The sequence below is a fragment of the Colletotrichum godetiae genome (genome assembly GCF_030913485.1).
Source record: "Colletotrichum godetiae strain CBS 193.32 chromosome Unknown BDP55scaffold_8, whole genome shotgun sequence".
Lineage (NCBI taxonomy): Eukaryota > Fungi > Ascomycota > Sordariomycetes > Glomerellales > Glomerellaceae > Colletotrichum > Colletotrichum godetiae.
Genome location: NW_026851256.1, coordinates 599,329 through 626,579, shown reverse-complemented (window position 1 = coordinate 626,579; position 27,251 = coordinate 599,329). Strand labels below are relative to the sequence as shown.

Here is a 27,251-nt window from a genome sequence, read left to right as displayed (position 1 = left end):
ACTTTTGACTCCAGCCCATAGCAGCGAAAGATTACTTCTTCTTGCGCCGGCCACCAGTAGGCTTCCTCTTGGACGGCGACGGGTTGGCAGACTTCTTACCCCGCGAAACCTCACGTGCCGGTTCACGGGCGGCAGCCTCCTCCACGGCAATGGCCTCCTTACGACCACGTCGTGTCGTCGGACCAGACGACACCGGCGGTGGCTGCGGCGGCTGAACGATCTGCGCACCGTTTCCGATGCCGTCGCTGGTGCTTTCCTCGCTGCTCTCCTCACTGCTCTCTTCGCTGCTACTCTCCTCGGGTGGCGGCCCGCGCGGAGCCCGGCCACCTCGACCCGTCGGAGGCGCAACGGATGTTCGGCGCCCGTCGGTGGAGCCCGATACGTTGCGTCGAGCGGCAGCGGCGGGACCTTCGGTCTGAAACTGGAAGGGGTCAACGCCATTTCGAGATTTTGACAGAGACGATGTCGAAGAAGCAGGCGACATGTTATCCGATGGCAAACGTTGGCCTGGTGCGCCCTGGACGTAGGCGTAGTTGAAGGGCGATGAACCCCTTTCGCCCATGATTCGAGACGTCGGTCGCTGCGAAGCGGAAGTTGCCGATCTGGGGCGGGTACGAGAAGCGTTGGGCGGCGGGAAGTACCCCATAGGCGGCATCGCACCGCCGTCTTGGACATTGGCGAATGTGCCAGGCGACGGATGGCGCGGTAGATCGTCCTCCAGAGTCAAGGTGGGCGACCTTCTGCGAGAGGAGGTCGGCTGAAATTGTGACAGCGGAATGGCGAACCGCTGCTCCTTTTCGCGCCGCTGCTTACGCTCCTGCTTGCGAGCTTCCTTTTCAATGCGCTTCCTCCGTCGTTCCAGGGCGGCCATCTCGTCTTTGCTGAGATTGACCTCGAGCTTGCCTCGTTCTTGTGCACGTCGGATGCGGGCCAGGGCTCTTTGCGCGAGCGCCTCATCCCGCTCCCTCGGCGAAAGCTGATCCCAATCAATCTCTTCTTCCTCTTCTTCGTCGTCGTCTTCCGAAGAGGACTCTTCCGAGCCCTCACCATCGTCTTCGCTGTCGTCCTCGTCATCGTCCGAATGCTGGTAGTCGTATCCTCTCCGCAATGCCGTCGTCCGGTCACCCACGTCTGTACCCGTAAAGCGGAGCGGGTCGCTTGCGAACCGCTTCCCTCGCGAAACCAAACCAACGCCTTGTGTATCCGAATTGTCTACTTCCGTTTCCTCTAGCTCCTCGACAACTCTCGTCCCGTCCTCCCAGGACCCCTGTTGCGCAGCTCCCTGTTTCCTCCGCCCGCGCCTTGATGGTCTTCCCCACTGGGGCGCAAATTTGGGAGCTCGCGGCCGACCATCTAGACCGCCTCCCCGGAAAAAGCCTCATCGATAGGCTTGTCCATAAAAGCAGCGTGGCCAAGAATGACCACGCCAGAAGCACCAACGAGCCAGAGAAGCGTCGCGAAAGGCGATGCGTACAGACCCAAGGGCACAGAGATGACGAGAAGACCGGTCCACAGTTGGGAAGTGGTGGCCTTGAAAGAGCCGATCTCGAGATCACGACCGTCGAGCTTGCCAATAAGGAACATGCCCGCAATGACAAAGATGATGTCGAACAGCAACAGCCAGTTGGTCAGCAGAGCGTAGATGCTGAGCATCAAGAAGACGACGCTGTAGTTGCTGGAGAAGTAGGAGAGGTTGTAGTTCCATCGCGACTGGACCTCGCCAAAGTTGGCGGGCTTGGAGAGACGCTTCATGTCGAAGAACTCGCCAACGGGCTTCAGGTTTGCGAAGCGACCGCTCAAACCGCCAGAACGCATGCTGTTAAAGCGCTCCTGCAGGCCGAGACGGTTCGTCAGGGCATCGATGGGGATCTGGATGCGAGCCATGGTGTCGGTTGTGGATGTCGAAAGTGCGATTGATGCGCGTCGGTGAGGTGGATGGCGTCGGTGGAGGAGGGTAGATGAAGATGCAGATTGTCAGGGGGAGGCTTTTGTATGCTTCGTGGATCGTCGCACAGGAAAAGACCGTGTTCTATATGAGCGGGTGCGGGTTAGCGTGATGCGCAGGGTGGATGGTGTTGGTAGGAAGAATGATGGATATGAAACATTTTGGGAGGTTCAGGCCATGTGTCTTTTCAGCTCCATTCCTCGTGGAATTAGCTTTCCTGACGCGCGGAACGGAACACGTACGTACCTTGGGGCGATGAAAGGTACCTAAGGGGTGGTAAAGGTTAGAGAAAGCTGGTGCCTTGGGGGGGTGGGCAGGCGATGATGCAGGCAGAATTCGGTCCCAAATGCGGTAGAAAATTGGTGCTGACTAGGCAGAGGCTGAGCAAAGTCGATGAAGACGTTGGTGATGATGGTATTGTTGACGTCTGTCTCGTCGTGGTCGTGGTGGCTCGGTACTGAGGAACCGAATACCTCTGTATTTTTTTTCTCCGTCAGCTTTTCTTTTTTTTTCGTACTCCGTACCAATACCCAAGCAGGGAAAATCTCGGTAGCTGCTGGGCAAGGCAGTGTGGGCTGGATCCGTAATCTCGTCAATTCAGTTCAGGGGTGCAATGATGATTGGCACTAGAAAACCGTAAAACGGCACGATTTCCCACACGTTTGGTTGGCGTAGGAGAAAGGGGGCCCCTGTCCGGTCGTCCGTGTTCCCCGTCCTGGGTCTTGGATGCTCGGTCTCGTCTCGTGGGTTTTGGGGTAAAGAAAGGGAAGGGATGAATGGATGTTTTAATGTAAAGGGTGAGGCTGAAGCGAATGAATATTCGAATACCTAAACACTCGAGGAATTCGCTACCTTGGGCTGAATGCCAGACGAACCTTGATGCGGTAAAGGAAGGTAGGAAGGTGCCTATGCGAATCATGTGACAAAGACAAGGGAACCTAAGGAGGCAAGGACGAAGGGCAGCTGTAAGAAATGGAAGGTGGAGGCCCAGGAACTGACTGGGAGAGGAAGGCGGCGAGGGGTTTGCAGGACATGGGATGAGAAAGAGCGTCGCTTACCTCTTGCCAACTTTGTTCTTCAAGTGACCTTCCTTCCTTCGAAACTGTTTCGACAAAGGAAGGAAACAACGTCAGCGTCTCTCAGCTTCTGCTTCTCCTTCTCTTTCTTTCCTATCGTGATAATTCCCGTCGTTTGGTTATTTGTTCGCGCGGGGGCGAGCTGCGGGGGGCTCGCCCTCTCGTTGGTCGTTGACCTTTTGTATTCCTTCCACGCTGGGAAAGAATCAAAACAGTCAATGGTTGTGGTGATGCATCTCCTGCCGGTCCTCCATCCGACTTTGCCAGTCAGAAGAAGAGGATACGCAAGAGGGAAACGACAAGACGATGGGGGAGAAAAGGAGAAATCTGACAAAGAATCGACGATCGAAGGGGATATGGGCAAGCTTAAGGAAGGAAGCGGAGAGAGACAGCCAGCTGCCAAAGAGCTCTGACCGCCCCTCCATTAACCAAGGCAGACTTTTCCTTCTCGTCATGGTGTATCTGACTTTTGGGCTGCAACTAACACTACTCCGTACACCGTACCTACCTTACCCAAACCACCTTGCTTTATGACACAACCGCGGCTACTATTACCCATTACTTCCCTGGTTTCTACCTCGTTGGCCCTCCCCCCGCGAGTACTGACGCATCCGGACCGGGGGAGCAAGACGCACGAGAAAGCTTGAGAACCACATCGGAGGATAGCTCATAGCCCATAGGTAGCTTTGAGCTGGGGCGACACACAATTCTCAATGGGTTCGATGGGATAGGACAGCGCGGCACCTGGCTGGACCCCTCTTGCGTGCCTCTGGCAAGTCAGAGCCGGCCAAGTCGCATTCAAGGCTGTCGAGCCGGAGCCTGTTTCCACACCGCATGGTCGTCTGTCTCCGGACTCCAGTCTCCAGCACGCTCAGCAGCCTCTTCTCTCCCGAGCACCCACGCACATATGGGGCCCGTCTCCCCGAGAGCGAGAGCCTTCTTGCGATGGAACCTGGAGGCGGTGGGAGAAGACACCAGAGGCTGGAGCTCTCGTGCTCTTCCAGACTCCCCCCAAAAAAGATAACCACCACTTGGTCGACGGGCACCCCAAGGGACCAATGAAAGACTAGCGGTACCTAACGATGGCGACCCGAGCGGCAGACCCCCAAGGAAACCCCCAGATGGTAAGAATGACACTAATGTGAAGAAGAAGCAGCCATCGCCCGCTAAATCGTGACATGAGGCCAATGGGCTGGAATGAAGGAAGGGATGACGGCCGAGCCAAAGCGGACTTTTCTCTCAGAGAGACAAAAGTCTCTTTCCTTCCGCGTCTTGCGTGCTTGCTACAATTCCAGCCTGACCGCGCCCTTCGATGCCTGCGGCCTTTTGTTGGTGTCTCAAGGCAAGTTCAGATATCGCCAGGCCATGGCCAGCCAATGCCGCCATCACACTTGACATCCATACCTTGCGACGATCAACATCCCGAGGTAGTTAGGGTAGCGTGGATAGCCGATAGATAGGCAAATGGCGCGCGCCAACCCAGTAATGCATTGATGCGGCAGCGCAAGGAGGAAGATCCGGGTCGGGGCTTCAGCCTTTACGTCGTATCCGCAGACTCTGAGTCTGGAGTCTTCAAGTACCTCATCCGCAGAGTCACAGTCACCCAAACGACACAGCTTGTGTGGGTAACTTCCGGCTCGCTTAATGAGCTCGGGGCCTCGGGCTGGAGTAGTTGCAACAGTCAAACGCTTTGTGGCATCTCGGCACGCGTGTATTGATGTGTATCCGTACGGATACACTGCCGCGGTATATGTATTCGCCGGGTATTATTCTCAACTGCTTGCTCCATCTTGATGTGCCTGAGGTTCTTGCCTGAGATGATATCTTTGGTACATACTCTGAACAACTTCGGGTAATCACCACAAACGCTTTACGAACTGGGAAGCTACGAAGTACCTCACCTTACCTACCGTAGGTAATCCTGGGATAGAAGATAGGTAAAAAGGTACCTCAGGAAAAATCTGAAGCCCGAGACAGTACGTATCTGACCGTACCTCAGTCTTTCCTTCTCGGAAAACAAAGAAGTCCAATCGCAACATCTGGTCGTCACAGAATTGAGAGAAACACGGGCAAACCACCAGATATTTTTCATCTCTTGCTGGGATACCCGTACACTACCTACTAAACAGTCAGACAGTACTTGCTTCTTCCTTTACCGTCTCTCCCGCCCGCCGTCAGACTGTTTTGTCTCGCCGTGCCGCCGCCGGAGTCTCAATGATGGTTACGATCCTGAAGTCTCGACTCTTTCCGTGTCCACATCATCATCAAACATCGACAAATCGCTCGCCTCGAAAAGTTCCAGGTTTCTCGCTCGCTCGCTCGCTCACCCGTCATCACATTCGCTCATCACCAACAACGTGAGCTGGGGGAATATAATCAATCCCGACATGTAACTGGACCAGGACCACGAGCTTTCCAACCGTGAAGGCGGTCTCCACCCACCCCCACAAACTGTTGGAGCCCGCTCTCCCAGGCTCCCATGCTCGGTGATCATCACGAAATCTTGTCGTGTCCACTCCGGCCTGAGGCCAGGTCCTTGACTCAGGGTCTCGCATCGTCTGCCATCCATCCATGATCCAACTGCCAACTCCAACGCAGCGCAATGTGAAGTTCAGCAATGTAAGCACACCGTGGCAGGTCAAGAGCTAAGAGCTGCCAGCAGACGGAAGCCCGTTGAGGTGTCAACGGTATTCGGACAGACCTCACCGTATCATCCGCACGATCCGTCAATCACTCGCAGCATCTGGATCCCTTCCATCCCGACGGAAACACCTCCCTGCGGACACCTTAACGCAGCATCCATACTTCGTACAAAAATATAATACGTGGACTTTGAGGCGGAGGCGGTTGCTACTGCTGCCACCTAAAGCCGTGTTCGCTGACAATACGGAGTACCTACCTTACCTTCTTCACCTTCCCCTGACCTTGCACTTGGTTCGCACCAACGATCCTTTTCATGAAAGTTCCTTTCCAGCAACCGAACCAGATGGGATGGCTACCAACGTCATCTCCCGCTGCCGCTCGTCAAACCATCGCAATCGTTGCAGCCCTCTCAGGCTCACAGTCCCAGACTCAGACTCCCATCCGTAAATACTCAAGGCTCAAGCACTCGTCAATCTCGCCTCGTCTCATATGCTTCAAAGAGACCCATCCGTCGTCGTTGTTCATGTCGTCTATCGGAATGGATTACCTTTGGACACGCACGTCCTCGACCCTTGTCGCCTCTTACACCACCCCCTCCGATCCCAATCCTTTTTTTTTTTTTTTGAATTCGGATAATAAGTGACGGGGCAACTTTTATTTATTACATTTTTCAAATCTATTCTCATCCCGGAGCAGCACACACACCACTCACACCACACACTCACACCCATGCCACACACGCCCCTCAGGACTTCTATCATGATACTCCGTACCCTGCCTTAGCATGCCTAGGGACGCATACCTTTCCCTACGGCTACAGTCCAGCAGCAAGACGAGACAGACGCAGGCTTGCCCGCTCATCTAACGCACGCTACATGCCGTGATTGCTCCTGCTACTGCTGCTGCTGCCGCTGCCGCCGCAGTTCCATCACATCTCATCCCTCACTCCCGCCAAGTCACTTGGTGTGGGAAGCTGGGAGCTACACCTAGACATCCTGACACCCCCCTTACCACCCCCCTCCTCCTCCCCAACCCAAAGGACTCCAAGAATCCAAGGACAGGCTTCTCAAGAGACACTCCCCCCCCTCCTGCTTGAGAACGAAATGGGCGAACCGTTCTCTCCCGGGATTGGGCAAACAGCGTTTTAAACCCCGCCACTCTCACCAGATGTGTTGCTACGAACAGGATACGTACCATGTTCTTTTGTAGCCGTTGTATCGCTGTCGCATGAGCTGCTGTTGCTGTTCGCCGTTGTAACTTACACTATTCTAAGGTAGCTAGGTATCACTGGCTACTTACTGATGTCGATGCTTGCTGCTACATTCCCCTATAGCTAAGGTACGGATACCTTGCCTTAACTACGTCTCCGTACGGAATATTACCCTGCCATTACGGACCACCCAGAGCAAATATGGTACCTTTTCTCAACGCACCTCTAAAGCAATCTTGCAGTAGCAGTCGCAGACTCGCAGTCACAGTCACCACTTACTCCCCCCCAATAAGCGAAAGTACTTTAGCTGTGCCGTACGAACGGCCGCCGTACCTGAACCAACCTGGGACCTTGCTCAACCTAGTCTCTTTGGTCCCTTGGAATTGGCCCGATTGATCCTCATGCTCCTGCTGCTACAGCTATTGTTGCTGCTGCTGCCACTCCTGCTTTGCCTCTCTTGCTCTTAATTCTCTCATTTTCTTTTTGACCGTTGTAGGTAGGTACTAAGTTGGTTCTTCCCTTTGGGTTGGTTGGTTCGCCCGGCTTCGGGCTGGTTGGTTTGGGTTTGCTGGTGTGTTGTGTTGTGTTGCGGCTTTGCCCTGGGAGGGAGGTGGGAGGGGAGGAGAACAGAGGAGAGGAGAAAAGCAATATTCATCTCCTGGTCCCCAAAGGAAGGAACGAACAAACAACCGAGCATTAAAGACCTTCCGTCCTGTTCGCAAACTCACTATTTTCATCCTGTCCCGTCGGGGGTTTGGAGGCACGGTATGAAATGATCCCTACGTCCCAACTTCTTCCTTCCTTCATCATCATCATCATCATCATCAACGACAACGGCACGCCATACCAAACCATCCCAGCCTTTCCGTTCGTTCACCTGTCTGCCCTTCCCATGACGGCTCCGTGACCCGTCTGAGTCTCACTTGACACGGACGACGATTGCTCTCTGTCTCGCCGTACCGAATTCCCGTATCTCACCTTTTTTCCCTTTCACCGCGCATCTGCGGCTATTATGTCTCTCGCCAAGCCTGAAGGTTTGTTCTGCTCTCTTTCTCTGCGTTCCCCGAGTTCAATTGATTGCCTTTGATTTTTCCTTCTTTTTTGTTTGCATTCTCTCGATTGCCGACGATTTGGATCGACTGTAGGGCTGCTACGAAACACGGGAAATGGGCGATACGAGGCGCGCGGCGGGATGAGATTGGAGAGGACAGATTCGCAATGCTGGGATTATGGAGAGAGAGAGAGAGAGAGAGAGAGAGAGAGAGAGAGAGAAGAGAGAGACAGAACGCTGATTTATATCCCCGGGCAAAGAAACCACATTCATCATGGCCCCTTCAACAGCCGCAAAACGACCGCACGCCGCCGTGAGCAAAGGCAGCGCAAACATGCCCACCATCGAGCCGTGGTAAGTCCCAGTTCGACGACAACAGCACATCTGCCACCATCTCTTTTTTCTCCCTCTTTCACACCGATTGGGAGCGCATCCAGGAGAGCTTCCTCCGTCATTTCACCCGACAGTTGCAAACATGCGCGAGCTCTCTATTCTCAATGCTGACCCTTCCTCGTCACCAAACCATAAAGGGCCGAGCTACCGTATCCCAACTTTGACTGCTCAAAGTACAACTACATATTGACCGACGATGGCGGGTTCTGGCAACTGCAACAACAGCATTCGCCCTCAGAAGAGCTCCCCAACGTAGTACCGCGCATCGCGACGAGCAAGTCGCCTATACAAAAACCCCAAGATATCGAATGGACCTGTTTATCAGCGGCATGTCCCTCGAAGCCATTTAAGCGCAAAGTCGACCTTGACAAGCATTACAAACAGGCTCATGTCGACAGCCAAACCACGGCGCCCTCTCCCGCACTCTCCCTAAAAGATATCACACCCGCGACAAGTACAAGCAATCCTAGCCCCAAGATCACGACCAAGAAACCGCCAGCCGGCAGCAGCAAGGCCAAGGGCAAGGCCGCGGGCGCAGGAGCGGCGGGGGCTACGGGGACAGGTACAGCGGCGCAAGGAAACAGGAATAACAGCGTCAACGGCGCTGGCAACAATAGCATTAGCAACAAGGACGGTACCGCCGGTGTTTTTCTCTGCGATTACCCGGCCTGCAACCGCAAGAACGAACCGTTCAACCGCAAGGACCGGCTGCGCATTCACCTTACCGACGTCCACAAGGAAGACGTGAGCGCAAAGACGTTTGAGATGACGGTCGCGTGGCTGCAGGAGCGCAAGATCTATCCCAAGTGGTGGCGGTGTTCCAAGTGCCTCGACAGAGTCAAGATCGAGGAGAGCGGGTGGTCATGTCCGCGGGACGGGTCCAAGGTGGAAGACATACGGCGCGAGTTTCGCGAGAAGCAGCATAACATGTGAAGATGCATCGCGGCGTCAGCATTGTCTTTTGTGTCTCACCGGATCGTTCATCACCCCCATTTGCATTGCGTCGCCACGCCAAAGGGATCACGGGCTATTAAAATCGGAGTTCTTTTGTTTTTTTGTTCATCGCATTAAAAAGTTATCTTCCGGGGATGGAGGAACTGGCGTTTCTTTTTGCAAAGGCCCAGTTTGAGCCTGCTCCTGTCATTCGATTGGGGATGGGCGGGAAGTATTAAGATTGGGTTACGGTATTTTGGGAATTGCGGGAGTCTGTTCATTTTCTCGAGTCTGGCATCGTCGCTCCATTTGGGCCTCTTGTCAGTAGGACTCAGCGACTTTGTTCCCCTCCATCTTCTTGGACGGACTTTTCTCCGTCTGTCTAGGTGGGCAGTTCTGGCGGCCCTTTATTATCCCTTTCTTCATGCCATGCTGGCACTCTATTAGGAATGATGACACGATCAGGATTCTTGTTTCTTCCCGCCTTTTTCCTTGGGATACTGAACTAAAGCCATGTATGAAAAACCTAGATGGCTGTCGGATGAGAGCGACTTTTTGTCGATCAGTGTAAAAATTTCCGAAGAGACGACCCCGCCGTTCATCTCGTCTCGTCTCATCATCATCCCTTTCGCATCGCCTCGTTTTCGCAGAGGTGCTCCCCCCTACCTGCGTACCTGCTTACCAGCGTTCGAGTAATCCAGTAACGGATACCATACCTCAACACCCCCCGTCCGGCGCTGATCGCAAGCTGGTCAACGCGCCCCGATGCCAGATGGACGGGCCCCCCGGAATCCCACACATCATCAAACTCCACAACGAACCTGGTGGAAACTTTGTCGAGATATGCGCGCTCAAAGTTTCCCGGAGAAGACCGCTATCTATCTCTCACACGTGTCTGAACTGTCAAGAAACTCTAGTCAACTTGTCGGATGAATTATGTTAGCTGTTTAGTTTATTCGCTGTGCTAGCATTGCCATGTTGATAGGTTTGGCCGAAGGCATGAAAATGACTGCAGGATGGGTGTGCGTTTGGGGGTGTGAGGTGGTGGTCTGATGTACGGGGGAAAAAAGCTAGGTACGGGCGCCCGGCCGGAACGGTTAATGGTTTGCTGTGTGCGTGTGGATGGATATGTAAGGTATGTGTGAGTGTGAGTGGTGCTCAGCTCAGCCTCCGAAATCTGGGTAACCTGTTCACGGATCGGGTCTCCATCTTGCTGCATATACTGGCCTCTTAATGATTGGCGAGGGAATCGAGAAAGCAGTGAGATTATTCCTGCAGCTTTTTGGGGGGGGGGAGTGAACAGGTGTGTAGATTGTAATATAATGCCTGCTCTCTGCGGGCTTTAATGGCATTTCTATGCATCTCCCCATCCCTCATCCTCAGTCCCCCATCCATGATCGAGATCAGAATTTCCGGATTTCTCACCTCTTACAGTGTGTGCCTACTTTTAATCCAGTTTTCCAGCTTGTTCTTTAGGGTGGGATGGGAGGCGTTGGAAACTTGAAATGGGAATTCAAGGTCCCCAATTTTCCTATTAGTGTTGGTTGACGTTGGTATTGCTGCTGTTGGAGCATTGTCGGGTTTGATATTCCAGTTTGGTGTTACCTCGTTGGTGGTCGTCTCGCAAAGATCCAACCCGCCATTTTGGGGTGCTCCCCGGGATAAGTGGATTCGACGCTATTCCGGGGCGCTGATCGAATTGAAATCTTTTTCCCAATCAAAAGAAGAAGAGCGCTTTGTAAGAGACGAATAGGACCCATTTGTTCATTGTGGACAGTCTCGCCAGTGCAAACCTACCAACACTCGGGGGAAAGAATGAACGATCAAACTGCGCAAACTGGGGGAAACGCACCTCGTTTCATTATTCGTCAAACATGGCAAGAGACCCGCGATGGAAGCGATGAAGTGGCTCCTTGTGACGGTGAGACTACAGGGTGAGATATAGATCTGAGGCTGGGCTGAATGGGAATACCGGGCAACCTTGAAATGTCTTTGCGCAAAAAGTTGACGGCACGAATGTTGAGCTTCGAGGGTCTTCTCTGCAAGGTTGAATAGGTTTGGGGGCCAGATATGCTCGTGTTCTAAAAGGGCGATAACCTTGGGGCGATCTGTTGATCCCATCCACCTTTGGATTATCGTCAAGACGAGAAACGCAAGAGACGAAAATATGAAGTTGGTTTCGAGCAGACGAGTTTATCACGGAGCATTCAGGGAGCACTCGTCAATGTCGACTTGAGATGAATCTCTGCTTTACGGTCGTGACCTGCTCGAGTAACCTGCTCAAAAGACCTCACAGCTGTCGAGTGTGCGTATAATCCACTAGCACACGTCGGCGGAAGCTGTGTCATGGTCATTCATATCAAGTAGTCCTATAATTCTGTACATGCAAAAGAAGCAAAGTATGTACATTCGATTCCAGATCAAAACCCCGTGGCTAGTCACCGGGGAGCCAGTGATCTGAAACTCAATTGCCTTTGATCAAGAGTAGCTTCAACGAAGCCGTGTTTACCTGGACCACCCAAAGGCCGAAATCCCCGGAAACCCACAACATCCACCTAGGGGATAGCTCTCTCCCGTCCGTCCCTATGTCCGCGATCCGGATGAATGATGTGCATTTTTCTTAAGCAATCCACCTGGAAAACGCCATGCCTGGTTTTGAAGAAATCCCTTGAACCCTCCCTTATGCAGCCATAAATGCCCTTCTAACATCCCTATATCATGAGAATCGTGTCCATCGTTTTTGTGCCGCACCAAAGGCGACCGGTGGGGTCTTCTCCTCCTTATGCGAGGTAGCGATACGTCGGCGTCGAAGCATCCTCTACGCGTTCGAGATACTCTCGCACGATCAAGTCCTCGATTCGCTTTTTAATGAGACTAATCTCGGGTTTGAAGCGACCACTCAGTTGGTCAATGACCTCTGTAATGAGCTGCGAGTGACCAAGCTCCTTGCGTTGCCTATGATAAGATTAGTAAAGCCAGAAGATAGACAGCCAAGCGTAGGATACGTACTTCATGATGCGGACCAGAGCGGCATCGATAACGTGGGCTCGAGTCTGGTTGTTCTTCTCTTCAGTTGCCTTTCGTTCATCGTCGCCCTCGACCTTGCTGGTAGCGTTGATGATGGGCGCCTTGATGCGGACGGTCTTGCTAACAAAAGAGGCGTTGAATTTGAACTTATCGCCAGGCTTGATGCCCTTGCTAGCGGGTTCCTTGGCGAGCACTCTGGCCTTGGGGACGATGGACAAAGAAGTCAGAGTTCTCGCAAGATCTTGCATCGGGATATTGGTCTTGGCTTGAATCTCCTCAAGCGAAAGCTCATCGCCCTCCTCGAGCTCGTTGAACAGCAAAAGGACGACCATGCCGTACGTCGGCACATTGATCTCGTACTTGCGCTCGCGGGCAAGGGGGCCTTTGCCTCCTGGGACCGCGGGGAAGGTACAACGAACATCGGCGCTACCAGTCGACCCAAGCCAAGTCAACTTGCGGCCGCTGCGGTTGGTGAGGTAGTATTTAAGTAAGCTTTCCTGGAGACGCTTGATCTCTTCAGGGAAGATGCAGCCACCGCCTTCAGAAAATTGTGATGTGCGACCCATGATCTCGGGGGGCCATGAGTTGGTAGTCAGGATGTTGACACCCAGCTCGATCTGCTTCCGAGACACATCGCCCAGTCCCCTAATATGGTCGCGATAGCCTGAAGTCAGCTCGGCAGACGACTCCATGTCTCTGAACATGCCCTCGAACTTGGCTGTAAACTGGTTGCCTAGCTCCTGCTTCATTCGAGAAATCATCGACTTCTCAACATCATGACTTTCTGACTTGTTGTTGAGTAGACGCTTGGCCAGGTGCTTCTGGTAGTAACGCTCGAACAGATCCTTGTCTGAGAGATACCGGATGACAGTAATGGCCTTCTCCAGCACCGCCTCAGTTTCCGTCTCAGTCTTGCCACGAATGCCGCGTCGAAGATTGTCGTCAATGAAAAGCGATACGTACTCGGAGCTCTTGGTGAACATGTTGATGAAATCGGAAAAGCTCTTTGTAAGTGAGGTTTGAATGATCAAATCCTCTTGGAAGCACTTTTTCCACAAATTGTCGAACTTGTCCTTGAGCTTAAGCACGTCGTCAACCCACTTGATCGCCGCGGCTGTCTGCTGAGCCGAAGAGCTGAGTGCCTTGGCCTTCTCTCCGCCTTCATTATCTTCTCCATCGGCCGGCGCAGCTGCTGCAGAGAAATTCGTCTCCTTGAGCATCTGCTCAATTTCAAGGCCGAGTTCGACCACCCGCGTAGACAAAATCTTTTTCAAAGATGTCTTCTTGGGGTCAACTCTCGATACCAGCTGGTAGAGAATGGATAGCTCTTCCTCACGGTCGTAGTTGACCATAGACTTGAGCCCACTTCCCTCGAGGTTCAAAAAGTCATCCAGATGCGCTGAAATCAACTCCTCCTCAACGACCTTGATGGATCTCTCTCTCGTCTCATAATGGATAGTAGTATCGCATCGGTCGTTTTCCTCTTGTAGTCGGCGTTGAGTGTGTCGCAGCCAGGCGCCGGCGTCAGCCTCCCGAAGCAAGCGTTCACACTCGCGCTTGTAGTACTCTCGCTCGGATTCAAGGTAAGCAGGCTCGAAGACTGTCAGGTACAGCTTCTCTGCCTCTTGCTCCTCGTCGGATTCGTAGAGAGAATCGAGCATCCTTATGATGTTGCGTAACAGATGCCGATCGATGGTGTCGCCATCTCGCTCCATATTGACATGATCAAGGATAACCGAGTTGAGGATGTCGAATACAGTATACTGACCCCCTGAGTTCAGTGACGCTCGCAGGATGTGATCACGGAACAGGCCAATCGTGGCGGTGTAGATGGACGGCCGACGAGCATCTTGAGTGTAGCCACGGTCGAGGTACATCAAGATGTCAGCCGTCATGTTCATTGACGTGTTGTGATGCTCCCATGATTTTCTGACACCGCTCAGAAAGTGCTCGCCCATCTTGCGTCGCTCATTGACCGAGGTAGCCGCACCACCCATTGCGGCGCTAACGAGGTTGGCCGTGACCAGCTTCTCGATGTCGGGAATGACGTGTTCAGAGAAGTACTGCTCTTCAAACTGCTTGACGCGGTCGTACAGCATCTCGCCCTTTTTCTTCAACACTATCTTGTAGGATGCTCGGTAGAGCTGCTCGAATGAGAGGGTGCTGCAGTTTTGGTTGTGGATATCGGTCAAGGCTTGCTTCAGTGTATCCCAGCACTGTTCGAAATCGCTCGTGTCGATGCCAGATGTGAGCTTTTGACCTGTTAGTTTTCATTCTGAAAGTCTTGCCAGCGGCTGGTGATCTTCATCCAAAGCATCCCGGCGGTAGTCTTGCAACCCGGTGGTTCCTAAATAGTATGTACAATGTAGGTGTGGATTGAACAGAGGCAAGCATGCAAGAAATGAAGTCGTAAAAGACATTACACGCATGGCGGCGCTGGAGCCATCATCACAGAATGCGCAAGAGCCAACAGACACACACACACACACACACACACACGCACAAATGGCAGTCAACACCAGTCGCTAGAATCGGAAAGACTTACCCGTCCAGGGCGGCGCGGGGGCCGAATGCGACCGGCCCGCATGGCCGTACCACCTCCACCTCTACCAGAAATCATGGTGTATGTATCTGTATCTGTTTTAAAATCGTATCCGCAATATCGCTGCGAAATTCGGTCGTGGTTTGGTCGGTCGTTTCAGGTCGAGAAAGCTATCGTGGGAAACCTGAGTCGATGGCGGCGGGGTAGCTCTCCTCAGAAAGTGTGGCGGGCAACTGAGGGACTCTAAGAAAAAAGAGGAGCCAGGCTGCTATGCTTCGTAAGAACCAGAAGGAAAAACTCGTGAAAGGAAGAAGAAAAAAGGAACAGCCTGGCTGGTGCAGTGCAGAAGAAGTCGACCGCGTCAAGGACTACGGATTCTGCGGCAAGAGTGGTGGGATTTGGTACAAGGCATCGCAGAGGAAGGAGATATCTGGGCCTGGGATGTAAGTCGCAAGTTCGGAGAGGGCCACGGCAGGGCAAGGCTGCGGAGCCCCGAGGCCGGAATGGTCCGCGCTTTCCACACACGAGGCGGAAGGTGCGACCGGGCTGTTGGATCCAATCAATTTAATCCTTGATCCTTGCACCTCAGCCACGTATCAGCCAGGAGTGGCTTGCGGTGATAAGGTAAGCACACTGGATAACCGTTTGCGCCACATGTGGCGTACGTTTCCATCGTTTTCTAAGTCTACTCCGAACAAGGGAAGGAAAAAAATTAAAGAGCAGTGACACTCCAGAAAAATGACGGCATTCCCAGTCCACTTTGAGAACAGCTCGGTCAAGCTCTAGCTCTTTTCCTACAAACTCCTACACCGCAGGCCTCAATCCAACGCAGAGCCACCACCAACACCACTTCCACCACCATCCTTCCTTCTGAAAACGCAGACGACACATCACAATGGCCTCCCGCTCAGCATTCACAAGATTCACGCCCGTCCTGCGACAAGCTCGCCCAGGCGTCTCGCCCTTGAAGCGCAGCAGCCCAATCCTCTCAGCTCTGCAGCAACAACGCTCACGACAACAACCATCCCTCCTACAACCCACAATCGCCGCCCGTTTCGCCCACACAGTCCCCAAACCCAAAGCCGCGCGCGAAGCCGAAGCAAAGACACCCGCCCAGATGCGCATGGAGACCTCACCGCACTACCAGCTCGACTTCACCTGCGTGCCGTGCGACACCCGCTCCCGCCACAAAGTCTCCAAGCAAGGCTACCACCACGGCTCCGTCCTCATCACCTGCCCGTCGTGCCGAAACCGCCACATCATCAGCGACCACCTCGGCATCTTTGGCGATCGCAAGGTCACTGTCGAGGACCTGATGCGCGAGAAGGGCAGACTCGTTAAGAGGGGCACATTGGGCGAGGATGGCGATATCGAGTTTTATCCTGATGAGAGCGCTGGCGGTGGTGGTGCTGAGGCTGAGGCTCAGGCTGCGGAGGTGAAGAAGGATGGGTCTGCTTGAAGGCTCTTGGGAAACGAACTGTAAACATTGTACGATACTTGTGGCAGACTCGGTGAGGGCGACTGAGGCCTTGATTTGCCAATGGATTGGATGACTGCATACAAAGGCGTTCAGGATACCCATCAACACTCATGGGAACACACAAAATGGCGGGACATATTGTAACAACAGAATAGATCTCACATATGAACGGGCAATGTCAGCCCCTGTACTATATAAATATAACCCTTTCAAAAACACCTTTAGTACCCTTTCTTTTTTTTTGTCCCCTTCCCAAAAAACGCCATCCCATGCAGACTGCTTTTGACGATGATTACCACCCCTTGTACGCCTGCCTCTGCTGCTTATGCTCCTGGCCTCTAACCTTCTTCCTCTCCTTCTTCTTCTCCGTCTTCTTCCTCTTGTCCCGACCATACTTCTCCGGCTGCGCAATCGCCTCAATCTTGCGCTTGCTCGACCTCTGCTGTCTCCTGTTGCGCACCTCCTCCCTGATGGACAGTAACTGCTTCGTGTACTCAGCCGTGCCAAACTTCTTTTGCAACGAGTCCATGAGGATCTGCGCCCTCGTCTTGAGCGCCTCGAGTCTTGTCTTGAAGAGCTCATCTGTCGAGTAGGGCACGGGGATGTTGGGGTCAGTGAGGTTCTGCAGCGGGTAGAGGATCGTCTTGAACGAGGGCTCGAGGTGGTCTTGCGGAACACGACGGCAGATCGTCTCCAGCACTTCCATTGCGACGGTCTTGGGTGTGATAGCGGTCGACTTGGGACGGACGTCCTTGCGCAGGATGGACGAGAGCTTCCAGAAGAGGTACTGCAGGTCCTTGCGGTGCTCTTCGATTCTGTCCTCTTCCGCCTCGGCTTCGTCACGGTCGCCCAGAGTGTCTGCTTCGGGCACGGTTTGCACCTTGACGGGTAGGCGTGGGCCGAGGAAAATTAGGATCTGCTTGATTTCCTCGGCGAGCGCGTCGTCAATCTCTGGTGTTCTCAAGGCGTAGAGCGTCAGCCTGACGAGCTCTTCTAGGTCCTCGAGCTCGAGGTCCAGGCCGTGAGATCCTTGGAGTACTTCGCCTGCTTTGCTTGACTTGCCGGCGTAGTCCGCGAGGAACGTGCTCAGTACCTTGGTGGCGCTAAGCTTGACGGAGTTCTCGGGGTGTACGAGGCAACCGCGGACATCTGCCCAGAGATCCCTAGACTCGGTAGACAAGAGCCTGGCTGGGTACTTCTCCGTCAGAACCTGAAGGTCGCGAAGAACAGTGTTGACAAGGTCCTCATCGGCAACGCGGATGTCGCCTGTTCCCACAATCTCTCCAATCTTGGTAAGAACCAACTCCAACTCCTTCTTGTGCTTGGTCGAGGGCTCCTTGGCCTCGAAAAAGAACCCGAAAGCTTGCAGCGACAGCTTGGTTACCGCTTGGTTGTCTTCTTGCTCAACCCATGATCGGAGCAGCGTCATGAAGTTCTGCGTTCTCTCCTTATCGGCCCTGCGGAACATCTCCTTGACCAGTTCTCCCGCAGCGAGACAGCACTTCTCGCTGTCGTCGTTGGCAAGCACCATAACCAGGGGCAAGAAGCAAGTGGAGATGACTTCCTGGACGAAGTCGTCCGCAGACTTCATGAGAAGCAGGTGGACGACCTCCATGACAGACAGACGGCCGCCCTCGCGCTCGTATGTCAAGTTCGCGACAACGAAGTTGAGCTGCTTCACCCAGCGGGCCTTTCTCTGTGGGTAGTCCTTGAGGAACTGGAAGAAGGCGCCTCTCGCCAGATCACGCGTATCCTTATCGTCGTTCGTGATCATGACAGTGCCTACGTAATCGAGGGTATCGTAGACAACTGCCGTCTCGATCTTGCGCTCGAGAACAGAGCGCACAAAGTTGAAGGTGACGTGACGGTAAAGGGTCTCTGTCAGGTCGTCTTTGAGCTTACCGAGGAGCATATCGATAGCGGCGTCCTTGACGGGGATATCCTTGCGCTCGCGGAGGACAACGGAAAGCAGCTTCAGAGCCGCTTGCGACAGATCGGTCGTGGTTGAGGTTGACATGGAGATGCTCTTCGTCGCCTCCTTGACTGCAACCCTGAAAAGCTGAACGTCCTCGTCGTTGTTGAAAGGCACCTTGACAAGCACGGTGAGAAGCTTGAAGGCAGCAACCTTGACGTCATCCTCCTCGCCGACGATGGCATCTCCGAGGATGGGTACGAAGCCAGCGATGTTTGCGCCGGTGCGCAGGCTTTCGTACTTCTTCCAGACCGACCGGAGGATGTCAAAGGTGAACTTAACAAGCTTGAAGGTGTATTTCCCAGCGGTGCCGGAGTTGTCCTTCTTCACGCCCTTCTGGTAGAGATACTTCTTCAAACGGAAGTCGATCTTGGGCTGTACCTCGGGCTTCTTGCTCTTGTATACCTCCTGAATAACCTCGTAGCAGAAGATGAGAGTGTCACGGCTCTCTGCAGCCGGATTCTGCATAAGACCGGCGGTGATTCTTGCCAGAAGCGTGTCGATCTTGCGAACCAATTTGAGATCCACTTTCTCCAAGAGGAGAGACCGCAGGGGGTGGACGAGGACGACCAGCTGGCTGATGGAGGCCGATTTGGCAATGAGCTCCATGGAGTCCTGACTCTTGCTTGCCTTGACTTCCTTCATCTCGCTGATATACCCTTCGGCATCCTTTTCTTGACCGGTAGCGCCAAAGATGTCGTCAATGACGATCGCCACGATGGACTTGAGAGTGTAGTCGAGATCACCCTGCTGGAACTGAGGAATGACCTTGAGGAGCATCGAGTGGAGAGTATAAGACATGACGTGAAGTTGGTAACCTCGCTTGAGAGCGCCGCGCAACTCCTTCAGGATGAAACCAAAGTAAGTCGGGCCGAGCACCGAAGCGATTTGCACAAGAGTGTCTCTGGCCATCTCACGAGCATCCCAGGATTTACTGCGCAGAATGTGGCAGATATCGGTAAGAACGCCGGCAAGCTTCTGACCCATTTCTTCGGACGGGAGGAGCTTGAGGAGCTTGACGATGATGACACCGACGGGTACACGGTAACTGACCTCGGACTCATCCTTCTCGTGGAGATGCTTGATCAAGGGAGGGAGGAAGAGGTTATTGACGTCCTTGCTGAGCTTTTCTTGCGCGGGCGTTGTGAGCACAAGTCTTTTGCTGACAGGTGTGGAGGTCTCAGCATCATCAATCTGCATCGCCTCGGTACCCTTGCCTTCAACTGAGAAAATAAGAGCATCGCAGAACTTGGCAAGCAGTCGAATCACCTGCTTCTGATTGTTGGGCTTGGACTCGACGTAGCTGATGTATCTTTGCAGAATAACACGGTAATGCTTCCAGTCCAAAGATTGAGCCAAGTTGCCGATCGTGTTGGTTGCCTCGGCACCCAAGCCTTGGTCGTCACTACCTTCAGCACGGCCGAAGATGAAGTGCTCGAGGAGAGGGATGAAGAACTGGCTCAGGTTCTGACTGCCAAACTCCGAGGTATCGTTAACAGAGTTCAGCATCTTGATGGCTTCTAGCTGGCGCGCCGTCGCGGGACTGAGAATGTTGAAGAAGAAGGGCAACTCAGACGTCTCCTCTTCCATGTCGCTGACCAACAGCCCCTTCATATCCGCAACAGGCTCCCAGGTTGGCATCTGCGAAAGAAGGTAGCCAAAGACTCTCAAGTACTCTCTCCTGACGATGGAAGACTCTTCGCGAGCTCCAGTGTAGATTGAAGGCAATAGAATAGTCTTCAGATGGGTTTCGAAGCCGCTCTTGGATGTCTCGTCTGAGCAGGCCGCAACCTCTCTGATAAACTTGCGCAGGGAGTCTGCAGAGTTCGATGCCAGGATGCCATATTCCTCGTCGGAGCGGATGTAGTAAATCAAGTTGTGTAACAGAGGAAGCCACTGCTTGACAGTGAAGGGGCTTTCCTTGTTTGTGATCCGGTTGAAAGCAGCGAGCCGCTTGTCGTAGTCTGGCTCGTCGATGCGGTTCGGGGCGAAGGCATTGAGGTCGCGGCAGATTTCGGCAATCTCCTGGAGGGTGGAATCCTTGTCGGCCAAAACTGTAAGGACGCGGGCCAAAGCCTGCCTGTTGTCTCTATCTTTGAAGTAGCTAAAGAGAGAAGACAGGGTCTCGAAGATGGCGATATCAGCAGTCTTCTCTTCCGCCTCCTCAGAGCTGAGGATGGTGATGAATCGCTCCAGAATGAGGAGAATCTTGCCCTTGGCTCTAGGGTTGACTCGTCTCGGCGGCTGGTTGAGGAGGAAGGTTGCGATCTTGAGCGTCTCGCGCACGTTCGCCGAGGTTTCAACGAGGGGAGAAAGCTCGACAATCGTTTCAATGCAAGACTCGAGCAGTTCGTTGCTCATGGTCTGCGTCTCCAATGTCGTGGTGACAGTCTTCAACATCAACTCCATGTTGGCGTCCAGAAGCTCAGTGCGGATGAGCTCGTTGAACTCGGATTCCACAGCAGGTGCCTGGGCCAACTTGATGAGGTTGCGGATGATGCTGAGGGCGAAAATCTTGACGTTCTCCTTCGCCTTGGGCACCGATACGCACTCGATAACCTTGGGCAGAACCTGATCATTGATCGAGATGTAGAGTGCTGCCTTTGGCAGCTGAGACCAAGTTGACAGGAGCTGCATGATGCTTGAGACTGACTGAGCCGTCTCAACGGGGAGCTTCTCAATCCTAGGAGTAACGATCTCGTTCACAATGGGCTCAGAGTACGGCGTCCAGTTAAAGTCCTGGGCGTTGCGGAACAGTGTGATGATACACTTGACACCCACAGTCCGAATGGTCTTGAGCAGGGACTCCTGAGAGGCCTCGTTCGTTTCCTCAACCTCTTCATCTGACTCGACAGTAGTTGACTCCTTGAGTCGTCGAGAGGCGAAGATGAGGCAGTACAGGATAGGATGGAGCAACCTTTCAACGTAGGGGCCAACATGCTGACCAAGTTCGTTGATAAGAGGCAACATCATGTTCATGAAACCAGTCTGCTTGCGAACAGGAAGAATTTCCCGGTCAAACAAGTTGGTGCGGAAGCCGGAGTCGTCAATGACACGCGCTCCTTTCAGACCTCCGATCGCAATGTCCAAGAAGCTTCCTGTGTCTTCAACGCTGAGGTTTCTCAGGACGGCCAAACGAGTGGCTTGCAGACCTTGTCGACCACTGGCAGCACCCTTCTTCGAAATGGTCCGTCCGTACAATAGTCGCAGAAGGACAGGCATAAGCTCTGCACGATGTTCGGGTTGGATCGTTGATTCACCCTGGAGGAAGACTGTGAGTTCGTTCTTGAATCTTGCTTCGTCGAGGAGATACTCCAAGTTCTCCTGGTATGGTCGAACACCCTCTTGCTTCCAGGCGAGGATGGCCTTCAGCGCCAGCTTTTGCACCTCCACGTCACCATTCTCCATGAGGTGAAGTAGTGCAGTGTACACCCTTTCATGCTGGTAGAGCACCTTGGGGTTGATGAAGAGAGCGAAAACACCGACCAATCCCTTGCGATCTTGAAGGTTCCAGTCTTCGCCCTTGATCTCAGCGTCCTCGTCCTCTTGGCTTTCTGACGAGTTGTCTTCGTCAACGGCAGCCCAAGCCAGGAAGAAGGGTACGAGTTTGCGAGAACGCTTCTCGGCAAAGTGAGGCATGCCAGTGAGCACCTTGAGTGCCTGTGCTCTAGCATTGACTGCGTGAGCATCAATAGTCTCTTGCTGCTTGTCAAATGACTGCAGCATGAGATCGATGGCGTTGTTCACAACCTGCTCCATCTCATCCGCCATGCTCAAGAGCTTTTGCACGTGAAGGCAATCAAAGTCGGTGGTGGCCTGACGACCCTGGAGTGTGGGCTGGCTGACTGGTCCAGACCATCTCGGAGAAGGAGTCTCCAACCAACTCAAAGCGGTTGTCGCGATGGCCTCTTCGCCAGCTTTGATAGAGCCAACCAGCTTCAAGGCTGTGATGGTGTCGTCCCACAATGGGGAGAGCTTAACTGTCAACATACCGAACATGAAGGAGGGAATCGCCTTGAGAAGCCATGAGTTCTCGGTCAATTGTGAGTAGTTCTGGCCGAGTTTGCGAAGATGCATTGCGATGTTTCTCAGGGTGGCAGGCTCCAGAGGCGTAAGTCCGATGTCCACCATGAGGGTGAGACATTGGTGTTCATCGGGAAGTGATTCGAATTGCTGGAGGATCTTTAGAGATGCGAGACGAAGTTCCTGCGAAGGGGCCGAGAGGTTTTCGATAAGGGCCTCAACAACCGGATCCTCTTCTGAGCCCTCACTGCTATCACTGCTCTGACGATCGACGGGAGGCGGTTGGTTTCGTGTGAGCTCAGTATAGGTGAGATACGCCTCCAAGAAGCCCACCGAACGGCTGAACCTGGGAAGAGCAGCACGTAGGAGCGGGTCTAAGGCTGGATCAACCGGGCCCGCCGCCTTACTCATTCGCAAGTACGCGTGGAAACCCTGGCTGATGCTGAAGTGAACCTCGTCTGATGCCAGTGTGGTTGAAGGCTTGAGTGCCAGCCTCAGTTTCCGAAGTAGGAGTTCCGCAATCTTCGCGTTGGCTGAGGGGTGAACGGTCGTCGAGAAAAGGAGATCCAATAAGGCAGAGTACTTTGGCAAGCATCTGTCTCTCCACGTTTGAGGATCCTTATCATACGCTCCGCGCTCGGGGAAGGGGGTACTTTCGAGGCGCTCAAACTTTGACACGATCTGGTCCTGCCAGCTGCGCGGGAGATTGCAAGTCTCCTTTGCTCCTGGCGAAGGTAGACTCCCGTTTTGCACCATGCGGGGCAGGAGTACACACAACATGTCTTCGTTTTGACCGTCGGACCAGTGACTGACGATAAATCTAAGTCTGGTTAGCTTCGACAAGTTTTGTGGCTGAGTGGTGGCACATACCTTTGAAAGTATGTCTGGAATATACTCCGGAATCGTGTCGAGTCAAGGTTGGAGAAGTAAGCACAAAAGGGGATGTACCACCTCATGAGCCTCTCCCTCTGGAGTGCATTCATGAAATCCTTGATGCAGGGGATGAGGGCATCAATTGGTGCTTGATGCCAGACAATCGCAGCAGGAACGATGACATGTTTCCATACAAGATTCAGCTTATCTTCTGTCACCTCAGGGGCGTTTTGTGCCATTGAGTCAAGCATGGCGGTCAGATTCTCAACGAGAACGGGCCAGTTGCTGACTCGGTTTCCGTGGCGAACACCAGCGGCTGTCCCAAGAACCCTGATCAACGGGACAAACTTCCAAGCCTTGCTTGGCTTGGCTTCGTTCAATGCCGCCTTCACTTGCTCCTGAATCGCCTCGAGTACGACAACAAGGTCCTTATCGTTGGAGTGGTGGATAATACTGGTCAGAACACCGCATACCAAGTCGGTCCAGGTTGTAGTGTGCGCGAGATCGGCTTCCGTCTCAGGTATCGCGTTGATGAGAGACACAAATACGGCCGGCCCGGTCGAGTGAATGGTCTGGCCGGGGCCCTTCATGGCCTCGGTGAACATGGTCATGAGACCATCTTGGTACAATTGGAATGAGCGTTCGCCGACGGTGCTTCGGAGGTCGTCTCTTGCGTGGGTGACGATTGCGGTGAGGGAGGTCTCTCGGTTTCCAGGCGCGGCAGCCTTCTTGATCAGAAAACTCAAAGCCTCGGCGGAGAAACGGGCAATGTGAGGAGGATGGCGAGTCTTTCCCAAGAGCGGCGCCACGACATCGTATGTTGGTCGCAGATTTGGCACAATTAGCCTCGAGAGGTATTTGAACAGGAAAGCCAGCGCTGCAAAGGTCCATTCGATAACGTCGGCGTCCTGCGGCTTGGCGGCGATGGCAACAATGAGATCCAGAGACTTTGCATAATACTTTTCGAACCTAGTTCCAATATCATGCGCGAAGGCTGTGAGGAGTTCCAGGACCGGCTCTAGCATCTCCTTATCCTGCTTCGCCAGCGCCTCGGCTAACAGATCGAAGATCTTCTCTTCGAAGTGCAGAATTTGGGCCAGACTCTCGCTCATGTACCATGCTTTCGTCTTCAAGTCGTAAAAGCCTTTGTAGATATTAAGTTCCGACCATTTCTGCAGGCCGGTTCGGAAGTAGGAGGTTGTGGATTCGAGGTCTTCGGCTTCGAGGTCGTGTCGGCGGACTTTTCGCAGAGGATCAAGTGCGTTGAGTTTCGCGATTTTGGTTGCGAAGGACTCCCACCGGTGGTTCTTTTGGTGAGGAGTCGAGTTCTTGCCCTTTCGGGACTTTGTGATCCGCCCTGATGAAGTGGAAGGCATGTTAGGCGGTTAGACAGGTGTGGTGTGCAAAAACCCGTCGTGATCGCCTCCCAGCTTCACTGCTTGATCGCGAAAAAAAGTTCCCCGCCAACTCGTTTGTAGCTCAGCCAGAAAATTGAACTTTTTTTCTGTCGGCAAAAGGTCGGCCGATTGCGATAAACTGATAAGCTGTATCATTAGTGGGTCCCGTCCAATAGTTGAGCTTGGATATACAGGGCCCATATTACTTTCGTCGCGCGCATCTTCCTGCCCTGTCGCATTCATCTTCAACTCCAAGCTTCCTCCAACAACCTCAGCCACCCAGCCTCCAATTCCTACACCCGAAAGTCTAGAGGCGAGATGGCTGCACCCAAGGTGTAAGTAGCACGCGACTCACCTAACTAAAATGCGCAAAGATCCATACTAATCAAAGCTCTCAGAATCGTTTTGGGAAGCCTCAATGGCTCGCTGCTGCCTGCCTTCACGAAGCTCGCGACCCTTCACGCCAAGAACAGCTTCAGCTTTGCCATTGTCACAGGCAATTTGTTTGGCAGCGACGACGATAGCACGGTTGATTCAATTCTCAGCGGCGAACTGAAGGTTCCCCTTCCTGTCTACTTCACTGTCGGTACAGCGCCCCTTCCTCCGAAGATCATTGCCAAGATCGAAGCCGACGAGGAAATCTGCGAGAACCTCCACTTCCTCGGAAAACGAAGCATCACAAAGACGTCAGAGGGAGTTAGAATTGTCGCACTCGGCGGGAAATTCGACAAAGATGTGGTCGGCGGACAGTCGAAGGAGCAGCACCTTCCGTACCACACCGCGGATGATGCTAAATCGCTAAAGGGAGCGAATAAGGCAGACATCTTACTCACGACCATCTGGCCAGCTAGTGTCTGGACAGGGTCCAAGGTCGCGCTTGTCCCGGAGAACCAGGCAGCGATTGAGAGCACGGCTGAAGTTGCTGAGCTGTGTGCCACCCTCAAACCCCGATACCACTTTTCCTCTTCGCCCACCGAGTTCTTCTACGAGCGAGAGCCTTTCGTGCACCCTCTTGAGGAAGGCGCAGAGGACGCGGCGGTGACTCGCTTCATCTCGATGGCCCCCTACGGAAATTCGACCAAGGCGAAGGCGCTGTATGCATTCACAATCACTCTCAACGAGACCAATGTCGAGAAACCCGCCAACGCCACCTTTACGCCGTTCAGCCAGAGAAAGCCAAAGAGGCGGGCGCAGGACGAGGGCTCCTACAGCCGCTTCGCCAACGGAGACGACGATGGCCGCCATCACCGCCGCGGAAACAAGCGCCGACGTCAATCACCTCCTCCCGGCCCGGACCGGTGCTTCTTCTGCTTGAGCAACCCCAACCTCGATACCCACATGGTCTGCACCATCGGCGAAGACAGCTATCTTGCTACTGCCAAGGGCCCTCTAGCCACCTCCCAGACCTTTCAGGAGCACGGTATCAACTTCCCTGGCCACGTCATCATCACGCCGCTGGCGCATACACCGACCGTTCACCACTCTGGCGTCGAGAACTACGCTCCCGAGGAGGCGGAGAAGACCCACAAGGAGATGACCCGTTTTCGCGAGGCCCTTCAGGCCATGGTCTCGACGAAGTCGAACCGCAAGCTGGGTGCCATCACCTGGGAAATCAGCCGCGGCCGCAACATTCACGCCCACTGGCAGTTCCATCCCATTCCCGCAGACTTTGTTTACAAGGGTCTTGCTGAGGCCGGCTTCCGCGTTGAGGCTGAGAATCTCAAGTATCCCGAGTTCGAGAGCCGCGAGATCTCGTACGAGGACCAGGCTGACTTTGGTGACTACTTCCGCATCTGGATCTGGGCAGACGATGGCGAAGACAGGATTAAGGGCTCTAGTCTCGTCATGAAGCTCGATCCCAACATGCGCTTCGACCTGCAGTACCCGCGCAAGGTTGTGGCGAAGCTCCTCGGTCTCGAGAAGCGTTTCGTCTGGCAGGATTGCACGCAAACCAAGGAGGACGAGGAGAAGGACGTGGCAGCTCTCCGCGAGGCTTTCAAGGAATGGGATTTTGCGCTTCAGTGAGGAAGGCGTACAGCACACATCGAGGCGACGTCGGGACGCGTGACAAGTTTGAGCATGATTACATCGTTTTTCTGGCATGGCATTTGGCATGGGCGGCGTTTGGGGGATACCCAGGTAACCTGCATATTTTTGCTACATAAGCAGATCGGTAGTGGGGAGAGGTTGTCATTTGGCTTTCCAACTTTGCTTTTTACACGAGCGGAGGCATATCATGAGGAGCAGATCTATCCATATCTTCTTTCGAACTGGGGATATTGGGCAAAGGTACATACATGGCTTCATCGTTTAGGGGCTACTTTCAACCTTCATAGACACAGGCATATTAGGCTTCCCAAAGTTTTCTGAATCGTTTTCACCATTCGTGTGCCCTCGTCAAATCTCATCTCTGTTCATTCCTCCAAGGCGTGTGGTTCGAGTCGTGAATCCCATCACGGATCCCAATCTCCCTGAGATCATCTTCCGAATTTACGATGAAGCCAACGATGCAGCGATGCAACATAGCAACCGTAGTACCTCATTAAACCCCCCACCTGGCCGGCAATTTTTTTCTTTTCTGAAGAAGAAATAATATGTAAGTCTTCTTCTCGGCCTGAAATAAGCTTCTCCCTTGCAAGACCGTCTTTGCCGTGGCGGAGAAGACCCCTGTTGCCTCCTCTAGCAT

General features: G+C 53.5%; 7 protein-coding genes across 7 annotated transcripts; 3 read left to right on the top strand and 4 right to left on the bottom strand.

The window, feature by feature from the left end:
* Positions 1–31: 31 nt before the first annotated feature.
* BDP55DRAFT_725650 (PRA1 family protein-domain-containing protein) lies at positions 32–1,884 on the bottom strand (the record flags this gene model as incomplete). The annotated part of the gene is made up of 2 exons (XM_060579035.1): positions 32–1,267; positions 1,360–1,884. 2 exons carry the CDS (start codon positions 1,882–1,884, stop codon positions 32–34), a joined length of 1,761 nt encoding a protein of 586 aa, XP_060433186.1.
* Positions 1,885–6,515: 4,631 nt separating this feature from the next.
* On the bottom strand, positions 6,516–6,968 carry BDP55DRAFT_409834 (uncharacterized protein). The gene has a single exon (XM_060567363.1). It carries the CDS (start codon positions 6,859–6,861, stop codon positions 6,607–6,609), a length of 255 nt encoding a protein of 84 aa, XP_060433185.1. The 5' UTR covers positions 6,862–6,968; the 3' UTR covers positions 6,516–6,606.
* Positions 6,969–7,905: 937 nt separating this feature from the next.
* Positions 7,906–9,508, top strand: BDP55DRAFT_409809 (uncharacterized protein). The gene is made up of 2 exons (XM_060567362.1): positions 7,906–8,279; positions 8,456–9,508. Exons 1-2 carry the CDS (start codon positions 8,200–8,202, stop codon positions 9,249–9,251), a joined length of 876 nt encoding a protein of 291 aa, XP_060433184.1. The 5' UTR covers positions 7,906–8,199; the 3' UTR covers positions 9,252–9,508.
* Positions 9,509–11,701: 2,193 nt separating this feature from the next.
* Positions 11,702–14,994, bottom strand: BDP55DRAFT_409864 (Cullin family protein). The gene is made up of 3 exons (XM_060567364.1): positions 14,824–14,994; positions 12,261–14,530; positions 11,702–12,206 (listed from the first exon to the last, which is right to left on the bottom strand). Exons 1-3 carry the CDS (start codon positions 14,896–14,898, stop codon positions 12,032–12,034), a joined length of 2,520 nt encoding a protein of 839 aa, XP_060433183.1. The 5' UTR covers positions 14,899–14,994; the 3' UTR covers positions 11,702–12,031.
* Positions 14,995–15,526: 532 nt separating this feature from the next.
* Positions 15,527–16,475, top strand: BDP55DRAFT_653303 (DNL zinc finger protein). Its single transcript, XM_060574176.1, has one exon. It carries the CDS (start codon positions 15,716–15,718, stop codon positions 16,277–16,279), a length of 564 nt encoding a protein of 187 aa, XP_060433182.1. The 5' UTR covers positions 15,527–15,715; the 3' UTR covers positions 16,280–16,475.
* Positions 16,476–16,592: 117 nt separating this feature from the next.
* Positions 16,593–24,544, bottom strand: BDP55DRAFT_725646 (down-regulated in metastasis; the record flags this gene model as incomplete). Its single annotated transcript, XM_060579034.1, has 2 exons — positions 16,593–23,115; positions 23,166–24,544. The coding sequence occupies 2 exons, from the start codon at positions 24,542–24,544 to the stop codon at positions 16,593–16,595; spliced, it is 7,902 nt and encodes a 2,633-aa protein (XP_060433181.1).
* A 276-nt stretch (positions 24,545–24,820) lies between these two features.
* BDP55DRAFT_409787 (CwfJ C-terminus 1-domain-containing protein-like protein) lies at positions 24,821–26,816 on the top strand. The gene is made up of 2 exons (XM_060567361.1): positions 24,821–24,900; positions 24,964–26,816. The coding sequence occupies exons 1-2, from the start codon at positions 24,884–24,886 to the stop codon at positions 26,588–26,590; spliced, it is 1,644 nt and encodes a 547-aa protein (XP_060433180.1). The 5' UTR covers positions 24,821–24,883; the 3' UTR covers positions 26,591–26,816.
* The last annotated feature ends 435 nt before the right edge of the window (positions 26,817–27,251 follow it).